The 9989-nt window shown below is 59.8% G+C and overlaps 1 protein-coding gene across 1 annotated transcript; it reads left to right on the forward strand.

Moving 5' to 3' along the window:
• The first annotated feature begins 3709 nt into the window (after positions 1 to 3709).
• SPPL2C (signal peptide peptidase like 2C) lies at positions 3710 to 5948 on the forward strand. Its single transcript, XM_012751089.3, has one exon. The coding sequence runs from the start codon at positions 3796 to 3798 to the stop codon at positions 5833 to 5835; it is 2040 nt and encodes a 679-aa protein (XP_012606543.2). The 5' UTR covers positions 3710 to 3795; the 3' UTR covers positions 5836 to 5948.
• The last annotated feature ends 4041 nt before the right edge of the window (positions 5949 to 9989 follow it).

Consider the following 9989-nt stretch of genomic DNA (forward strand, 5'->3'; position numbering starts at 1 on the left):
GACTGTGAACAGCGCCGCTATGAACGTTTGGGTACCAGTTTTTGTTCGAACACCTGATTTCAATCCTTTTGGATACATACCCAGCAGCAGGATTGCGGGGTCATATGGCCACTATGTCTAACGCGTCTAGAACCTGCTAAACTGTTTTCCATAGCACTATGTGGCTTTGCATTCCCACCAGGAGTGTATGACGGCTCCAGTTTCTGCACATCCTCCACAAAACTTAAAATTGTCTGGTTCTTGTGGTAATAGCCATGCTAGCAGGCGTGTTGATCCTTGGTTTTTGAAAGACCCAGGACTCCCTGCGTGGAGACAGGCCCGAGAAAGGGCTGCACGGCAGCAGTCGCTGGGGCGCCGGAAGAGTTCTGTTATCACAGCCTCCGGGTGGCCCGGCTGTGCCCAGCACCTGCGTGCTTGGATGCAGAGAGGCACCCAGTGAGACACGGCCACGCTCCGTGATAAGAACCTCAGGCCAGGCCTCCCTCCCCTAACCACCCCCAGACCAGCCTCCTCTCCTCTTGGCAATGGGAACCCTCTTCAGGGGCACTCGGCAGCCCCTCCCCAGACCCTGCCCACCACTCTGCCCACCGGCTGGTGTTCGTTCCCCAGTCACTTGTGTTTGTTCCCTAGCGTGTTTCTGACAGTTCACTTGTCATTGTAATTACAGTTTGTAATCTAGCTGAATGTTAGATTAATGAATGAATGGGAAGTGCACAAACAATGCACATGAGAAACATGATGCTTCTTACGAAAATTCAGTCGAGTGCTTTGAAAGACACCACATAAATGAGTCACAAAGAAATTGCTGTCAAATTAGGCGTGGGTGAGACCAATGTAAAGAACTGGGTGGGCGAGGATTGCCAGGATCTACATGGGCTCCTCCTCCTGACCGTTTTAGAAGGTCCTTTAAGTGCCCCTGCACTTCAAAGAATCCAGAGCTGATGTCGAGGATGGTGCTCCATCATGTGGATTTCCCAAGGAGGTGACTCCAAATTGCAAGGGATGGACGCATAATAGAAGAGAGCTTAAGACAGATCAGTGACTGCAAGCTCACTCCTTGGTTAAAATGACATGTGTGTTATGGGTTGACTTGCACCCCCAAAGAGATACGTTCAAGTCCTGACCCCTGGTACCTGAGAATGTGACCTTATTTGGAAATAGGGTCTTTGCAGATATAAATAGAGTTAAGAATAGGTCACTAGGGTGGCCCTAACCCATTATAATTGGTGTCTTGACAAGAAGAGACACAGAGACAGAGAGAATGCCACGCAACAACCTAGGCAAGATTTGAGTGGTGTAGCTGCAAACCAAGGAGCCACCATGGATTGTCAGCCACCACCAGAAGCTAGGAGGAGGGAAGGTAGGATTGCCCCCAGAGTCTCAGAGGAAGCATGGCCTACTCACTCCTTGCTTGATTTTGGACTTACTTAGTCAGCTTGGGCTGCTATAAAAAATACCATAGAGTGGGCCGCTTAAACATTAACATTTATTTCTTACAGCTCTGGAGGCTGGGAAGTCCAAGGTCAAGGCGCCAGCTGATTCAGTTCCTGGTGAGGGCTCTCTTCCTGGCTTGCAAGCAGCCACCTTCTCGCTCTATCCTCACGTGACCAACACAGGGCTCATCTCTCTTGTGCCTCTTTCTATAAGGGCACTAAATCCCATGAGGAGTGCTCCACCCCATGGCCTGATTAGGTCCCAAGGGTCCCACCCCCAAATACCATAACCCTGGGGGTTAGGCTTCAACACAGGAATTTTGCAAAGACACAAATATTCAGTCCATAGCAGACTTCTGGCCTCCAGAACTGTAAGAGAATAAATTTCTGGTGTTCTAAGCCACACAGCAGCAGTAACATTGAAGGTGAGGGCTGAACGACAAGAACAAGCCGTGGTGGCAGGGGCTGCACCCTCGGGCAGAGCGGCAAGGCCAGGTCTGGGGGCTGCGTTGGGGGTGGGGTGGGGGATGGGATGGGAGAAGGGGGAGCACAGTGTTGTGCAGAGATTCTCTGGCTGTGGCTCCCACCTACCAACCACCAGCTCCAGAGACCTGGGCCACGGCCCCAGGAAGGGGAGCCCTGTCCCAAAACAGTGGCCAGGTCAGAGTCACTGTGTACTGCGAGAAACTGAGGACACCGGGCTGCTCTGCCAGGTGGCCCGTGGCAGAGCACAACCCTGGCAGAGGTGTTGCCACCATATCAAAGAGAAAAGGTGAGTGCCAGCCAGCAAGGTGGCGGAGGACCACAGGCCAGTGAGGAGACTGTGGGAATGATGGACCAAGATTGCCACCTCCAGCCCGGAATCCCTTCCTTCTGGTTCCAGGCGCCCAGGGTGCCCCCCACACGCACCAGTTGCCTTGACAACCCTATTCCTCCACCCTACCCCATCGCAGGTGGCCCAGAGAAGCCTGGACAGAAGGTTCTGGGTGACCTGTGAGAGAGCAGGTGCCACAGGCTGGTGGAAACCTGTAGAGCCGGAACCTGGGGCTCCTGATTCAAACCCAGCTCCCGCCATTACTCAAGTTCTTTTTCCAGCTGGAAGTCTGCCTGCCTCAGGGCAGTGGCTGGGAGAGTGGCTCTGAGTCCAGCTTGGAATTGGGGAGAGGCATCAAGGTCCAGCCATTTAAGCATCACAAGAGCCCCCAGACTTCTTAGCTGTGTCATTTTGAGCTTCTTTGAGCCTCAGTTTTACTCATCCATAAAGTGGGTGTATTAGGGTAAGGTTAAGCTGCTATAATGAAGAGACCAGTGATAAGTCAATGGCTTAAGAAAGACCACCCCTCTCTCTCTCTCTCTCTCTCTCTCTCTCTCTCTCTCTCTCTCTCTCTCTCTCTCTCTCTCTCTCTCTCTCTCTCTCTCTCTCTCTCTCTCTCTCTCTCTCTCTCTCCAGTCCACAGTGACCATCCAGAGCACATACTGCTCTGTGCAGACGTCCAGGGACCCAGATAGAGCCTTTCACTTTCTTTCTCCCCATTCCTTAGGATATTGTCTTCTTTGTCAAAGTCAAAGCCAGATCACAGGCCTGTCCTTGTTCTTACTTGTGAGAAGAGGAAAGAGACCATGGGCAGGGAGCCCCCCAATCTTTCAGCCTAGGCCCCTGGCCTGAGGGGCTCACACCAGTTCGGCTTCGCTTCCGTTGGTGAGAACTTGGCCACATGCTGTTCCTAACAGGGAGGCTGGGGAAGAGTTCTGGCCACGTGCTGGGAGAAAGGGGACTGATTCTGAAGGGCAGCTTGCAGCCTGGGGCTGGGTGGGTGTCCTGACACCTCCCTGCAGCTGTTCGGCGAGGGCAGATGAAGTACCCGGCACTTAAAGTGCTCAGCAAAGGTGCTCAATGTCACTGTGCTCAGAGCTCCAAGGGGTCTTAGAAACTCTCCGATCCAACAGTCTCATTTCTTTGCAGCTAAGGAAACAGGCCCAGAGAGGAGAGACGTTGGCCCGGGTCACCCGCAGTAAGGGGCAGAGTTGGTCCAGAGTCCTGTCTGGGTGCCCCAACCCTCTCCTCCCACCTCTAGTTTCAAATTACCTGGTCTGGCCCCAGTGGCAATGGGCAGACAGCAGGACCAGAGGCCCTCTCCACTGTGGCCAGGGTTGGGGACACCATCCTGGGAGGGACCCTGTGCCCAGCAGCAGTGCCCTTGGCCGGGACGACATGGCTTTATGACTAGGTAGGTGTGGCCCTGGTTTCCAGGACAGGTGGCCAAGCTGCTCTGTGACAAAGGGCCACACCCGCCCCCCCGGGAGGGGAACTGGGCTGCGAACAGCTGCCACGGCAGGAGGACGCAGTAGGCGGCTGAGGAGGATGGCGTGCCTGGGTTTCCTCCTCCCCGTGGGCTTCCTCCTCCTCCTCACCAACACCGCAGCCCGGGGGGAGTACGGCGTGGTCCACGTGGTGTCGGAGAACTGGAGCAAGGACTACTGTGTCCTGTTCAGCTCCGACTATGTCAACCTGCCTCGGGACCTGCGCCACGCCCCACTCCTGCCCCTGTACGACGGCACCATGGCATCCTGGTGCCCGGGCGACGACTCCTCCCCCCAGGCCCTGCCCGGCTCCCCCAGCCAGCGTCCCCTCCGCCAGACCACCGCCATGGTCATGAGGGGCAACTGCAGCTTCTACGCCAAGGGCTGGCTGGCTCAGGGCCAGGGCGCCCACGGGCTGCTCATCGTGAGCCGGGTCAGCGACCAACAGTGCTCAGACACCGCCCTGGCGTCCCAGGACCCCCACAAGCCCCTGCCCGACCTCACCATCCCCGTGGCTGTGCTCCGCTACACCGACATGCTCGACATCCTCAGCCACACTCACGGGGATGGCGCGGTCCGCGTGGCCATGTACGCGCCCCCGGAGCCCCTCATCGACTACAACATGCTGGTCATCTTCATCCTGGCCGTGGGCACCGTGGCCGCCGGCGGCTACTGGGCCGGCCTGACCGAAGCTGACCAGCTGCAGCGGCGCCGGGCCCGAGGAGGAGGAGGGCCTGGCGGCCACAATCAGCCGGAAGTGGAAGCAGCAGCAACAGCAGCTGCCGAGGCGGCCCCCGGGGGCCGGGGGGAAGAAGAAGATGAGGGTGCACCAGTGGACTTCACGCCGGCCATGACGGGCGCAGTGGTCACCATGTCCTGCTCCATCATGCTGCTGCTCTACTTCTTCTACAGCTGCTTTGTCTATGTCATGATCGGGCTCTTCGGCCTGGGCGCCAGCACCGGCCTCTACAGCTGCCTGGCCCCCCTGGTGCGCCACCTGCCCCCGCGGCCATGCCAGCGGCCCCCGCGTGGCCGCCGGGCCTCTCTGCAGCTGCCCCTGCGGCTGCTCGCTGGCCTGTGCGCGACGGTGACCGTCCTCTGGGTTGCCTACCGCAACGAGGACAGCTGGGCGTGGCTCCTGCAGGACACGCTGGGCGTGGCCTACTGCCTGTTTGTCCTGCGGCGCGTGCGGCTGCCCACTCTCAAGAACTGCGCCTCCTTCCTGCTGGCCCTGTTGGCCTTCGATGTCTTCTTTGTCTTTGTCACTCCCCTCTTCACCAAGACTGGTGAGAGCGTCATGGTGGAGGTGGCCTCGGGCCCGGCAGAGTCCTCGCAGCACGAGAGGCTGCCCATGGTGCTCAGGGTGCCCCGGCTGAGCTTCTCGGCCTTGACTCTGTGCGACCAGCCCTTCTCCATCCTCGGCTTCGGTGACATCGTGGTCCCCGGCTTCCTGGTGGCCTACTGCCACCGCTTCGACATGCAAGTCCACTCGCGCCAGATCTACTTTGTGGCCTGCACCGTGGCCTATGCCGTGGGCCTGCTGGTCACCTTCATGGCCATGGTTCTCATGCAGACGGGCCAGCCCGCCTTGCTCTACCTGGTGTCCAGCACCCTGCTCACCAGCCTGGCTGTGGCCGCCTGCCGCCAAGAGCTCACCCTCTTCTGGACCGGCCGGGGCAGAGCCAAGCTCGGCAGGGCCCCTTCAGCGGGCTGCGGGCAGAAGCAGGGGGCCGCAGCAGATGCCCACACAGTCAGAGAGCTTGAGGGGGCCACCGACCAAAGGGCAGGGGACTTAGACAGCAACGCTGGGGAAGACACAGCCGAGATTGTCACCATATCTGAGGATGAAGCCACCAGTGCAGAGGGCCACAGTGACAGCTCCGAGGGCTGGAGTGATGCCAACCTGGAACCCCATGAGCTGCCCACCGTCTCCCCCCAGGTCTCGGAGGAGCCGATACCACTGATGCCCCTGCTGTCCCAGCTCTCGGAGCCGGGCCACACCCACGCCCAGGCCCAGGCCGCCGGCCTGCCCTGGGCAGGGCTCCACAAGAGAAAGGGCTCGAAGGTGAAGAAGAGCATGTCCACCCAGGCTCCCTTGTGAACCGGACCCCCGGGACACGCGCCTCTGAAGGGGCTGGCAGAACACTGCAGAGTAAAGCCACGCGTGGCAACAAGAAATCGGGGCATTAAAGAAATTCCATATCTTCCCAAGGAGCCACTCTGTGTCAGGACTGAGAGAGCAGCGGCCACAGAATAAGTCTATGCATGGCCTGGAGGGTCCTTAGGAGTGGGCACCACCCCCAGTTCAGGTAGAGGGGGAAACTGAGGCTCAGGGAAGTCTTCTCAGGAAGACTTGCACGAGTTCACACAGCAAAGTCAGGATTTGCATCCAGGGCTCACTAGGTGGCACTTCCCCTCTCCCTGCCTGCCCACTCTGCCCCCCAAGCCAGAGCTGCAGCTCCCTAGCCTGGCAGACAGCCCCCATCCCACACCTGCCACTCACCCCAGCCTCACTGCCCATCGTCTCCCCAAGCTCAGGTCCAGCAGAACTGCACCAGCTCCCTAACCGCTCCACAGCTCTCCCTCTCTCTTTGCACATGCTGTTCCCTCTGGCTGCAATGCCCTTCCCACCACAGACAGAAATACTCCAACCCGGCTCTCTGGCTTTCTAGAAAATTCCTAAGTATCCTCCATGCATTAGCTCACATCCATTCTGCTACACATCTCTGCCCAAGGCGTCCCAGACAGCAGCACCAAGCCTAGAACATTCCTGCATTCATCCACCCACTCTATCCACAGACACTGAGTATGCCCCTGCTGTGTACGCCACTATGTGGTGGGCACTGGGGGAGGCTCCTGTCTCCCTGGGGGAAGGGCAGGGGTGGAGGACAGACAAGGACTGACCTGAGAATTGTCTCAAAGTGGGGACAAGAGGGGCTGGGCTGGGGTGGAAGAATTCAGGAGACCATGGCTCTAGTTCTCACACCTCCCTCACTGACTCTGGATTATGGACAAGCCTCTGTGGGCCTCAGTAGTCTCATCTACAAAATGGAACTTATAATACCGCATCCGTCTGGAGGCAGGGGCATGGACAAGATGACCTCCTGGGGACCCTACAGTTCTTTAGGCCATATGGTGTGTTTATATGTTGCTTAATCAAAGCAAACTCTGGGGCTACAGATGACGTCCTGGAGGGGCTGTGTGGGAGAGGAGGAACCGTGTCCTGAGAGGCCGGGTGGTGCAGTGGTTAGGGCTCTACCGCCGGCTGCCCACCAGGAATCCCGGCTCTACCACTGACTTGGAGAATGTCACTGAGCAGTGACTTAACCTCTCAGTGCCTTGGTCTCCTCGCCTGTAAAATGGGAAGATTATAGGACCTACCATGGGTTATTAGGAAGTTTGAATGGGCAGGCTCACGTCAGGTGACGGGCACAATGCAATGCATGGAGGAAGGGCCACATGAATGTGACTAAGTTTATCTTACTCCTCTTAGCAAAGGCCTCACAGAACCGAATCCAGCTTCCGCAAGGCCCTAGGGTTCCGGCCCCACCAGCCCTCTCTCCCCCAAGCCCTCCACCACCGCGAGCACGCGCTAGGCCCACCACGCTCAGGGCCCCACCAAGGGGCTCCCTGCTTCTTCCTCTCCCCAGAACTTCCTTTCTGTTCAGTGGAGTGACAGCTCCGGGAGGGCAGGGACCTCGTCTGTCTCGTTCATCTGTGTAGTTTCAGGGCTGGGAACGGGGCCTGGTATGTCATATAGGTGCTTGATTTGTTTGTTGGAGGAATGAATGAAGGAAGGAAGGAAGGAAGGAAGAGTGGATCCAGCCCAAGCTGTGGAGGGGCAGGGGACTCCACGAGGGAAGACCCTGCTGCCCAGGCCACCTCACTGGGTGCCTGCAGGGCGCTGGTCTGTGGATGAGAGACTGTGGGGTCTGCTTAGGGGCAGCGAGGGGCACGAGGCGGAGCAGGTGGGCAGCTCTGAGCCCCTACTCCTCGGGGGCAGAGGCACAGCCCCTCCGACACAGCAGCTGAAGGCCGGGCTGGGCGAGGGAAGGGTGAGGGCCTGGCCAGGCCGCTGACCGGAGGTGCTGGCAGCCCCTCCCACCGGAGCCCACGGCCATCTGGCCTGGACAGAGGGGCCTCCACAGGCCCTGGCCCAGCCCCAGCCTGGGCAGCCTCCCCACTGCTGACCTGCGTCACTGGGCCTGCCGGGGACAGTGACAACCTCTGCCAGGCCCGAGGGGAAGGGCTGGACAGAGCCGAGGCCTCCTGGCCACCCCTAGCCCAGACCGGGAGGGTGGGACGAAAGATCTGCTCGCCCCCAGGAATTCACCGCCGGGCTCTGAGCGTGCAGGCCTGGAGCACCGGTGCGGGGCTGACTCCTGCCTCCAAGGCAGGGAGGTCAAGAGGGCCTGGGTAGGGGGGCTCCCCTCCCATTCATCCAGGGCCCTGATGGGGGGAAAGGCTGAGGGGGCTCATGTCTGCCTCTGTTGCCTCCACCACCCGTCCCCGCAGCTTGCCGTTTGATGCTGGAGCACCTATGGAGTCCTGAGACCAGGCCTGGGGTGGACAGCAGCCAGGGTGCAGTGGCATCGGGTGCCCCCAGCACCTGGCGCCGCTCTCAGCCCCACTCCCCAAAAGGACGTCATCCTGCTTGTCCAAGGTCAGCCCCGCCTGTGGTGGCCACAGCCACGACGGGACACTGTGGGAGAACTCTATGGAGGGCACCCAGCTCCGGAGCTCCCGTGGGCTCACTGGGGCCCTGCATGACCTGAACTGACCTGGATGACCTTCCCCCTCGCCACCTGCACCCTCACTCCCTCAAGGCAGCTCCGCAGAGACCACTGCCCAGCACCCCCTGCCACGGCGCGCCCGAGTCTCTTTCCCGGGGAGCCCACGCTGAGACACAGGGACGACGGCCTTCCCCGTGTGAATCGCAAAACCACCTGCGTTCCCCACACACCACGCACTCCACGCTCCTCCCCTACTCGGGAAACGTGCGGGGAGCGGGCTGGAGGCAGGCAGGACCCTTCTCTTCCCTCCCGAGACATGTGCAGCAGCCGCTCACTTCACAGATGGGGCGGGCTAGGGCTCTGGGTCTAGCAGGCAGCCCGAGGCGTCTGGACAAAGGTGCCCGAGCATGGCTACAGGTCAGAATCACTGGGGTACCTGCCAAAAACACAGGGTCCTGGGCTCCAGCCCCACAGATTCTGATCCGGCAGGTCTGGGGTGGAGCCAGGCTCCTGCAGGTTTGAGGGACCCCCACCCCACCCCAGCCTTAGAGTCTGGCCTTGCTCCCTTGCCCTGGCTGGGCCGGGAGGAGGTGGGGAGAGCTTCAAGGTGCAGGGGCCCAGGTCCTGCCTCCCTCCCTGACACCCTCGCTCAGACCCACCGGACCACTCCCGCAGGCTCCGCCTCCACCCCTCCCCTGCCCATCCTGGCCTGGGGACAGGAGGAGTTGAGCCAACTGTCCCAACCAACCAACCAACCCACTTCACCGCCCCGCTCTCTAGAACACCCCGTCTCCGTGGCAGAGTGTTCCTTTGTCCCTCAGGCACTGGGCCTGGCACATAGGACGTAAGTTGAAATCTGAAGGACGGGAGGAGTAACCTGGGTGAAACCAGAGGAAGAGCTTATGCGACTGATGGAACAGCACGTGTAAAGGTCCTGTGGCAGGAGGCAGCATGGTACGTTTGTGTGGCTAGAGCAGAGAGAGCTAGTGTGAGGAACGTGGTTTTGGGGAGATGACACCAGACCCTTCCAGTGTCAAAGAGTTTGTGAGACACCTGCCCAGTGAGTCTGTGGGACAGACGAACGTCCTCCTTACCAGCTGGGAGACCTTGGGGTGCAAACATTTCCTCATCTATAAAGTGGGCGTAAGAACACTGCCTCCCCCAGAGGGTGTGGCAAGTATCAGACGCGCAGGCACAGAGCCGCGCCCAGTGCCCGGCGCAGAGTCCCATGGTCTTGTAGCGCTTCGGCTGCTGTGCTGTGACAGCCCAGCGCCGCCGGCTCCTGCCCGGGGCCTCCTGTTCACCGCGGCCCTGCCTCACTCGGCCAGTCCCCTTCCCAGGGACTGGGCCGAATCCAGGAGGCTGGACCAGGCTGCCACCTGCCAGAGGGCCCAGAGCTGGCAGCCCCTCCCTGCATGCCAGAGGGACGCAGGATGGATACTGCAAATGTGCACGTATACACACGTACAGGTACACGCACAGCCACGTGCACACCTACACACGTGCACCGATACTGAACACA

This window comes from Microcebus murinus, chromosome 18 (genome assembly GCF_040939455.1).
Source record: "Microcebus murinus isolate Inina chromosome 18, M.murinus_Inina_mat1.0, whole genome shotgun sequence".
NCBI classification, from domain to species: Eukaryota; Metazoa; Chordata; class Mammalia; order Primates; family Cheirogaleidae; genus Microcebus; species Microcebus murinus.

Coding starts and splice junctions, on each gene's coding strand:
- SPPL2C (XM_012751089.3), top strand. CDS start 3,796: ATGGCGTGCCTGGGTTTCCTCCTCCCCGTGGGCTTCCTCCTCCTCCTC.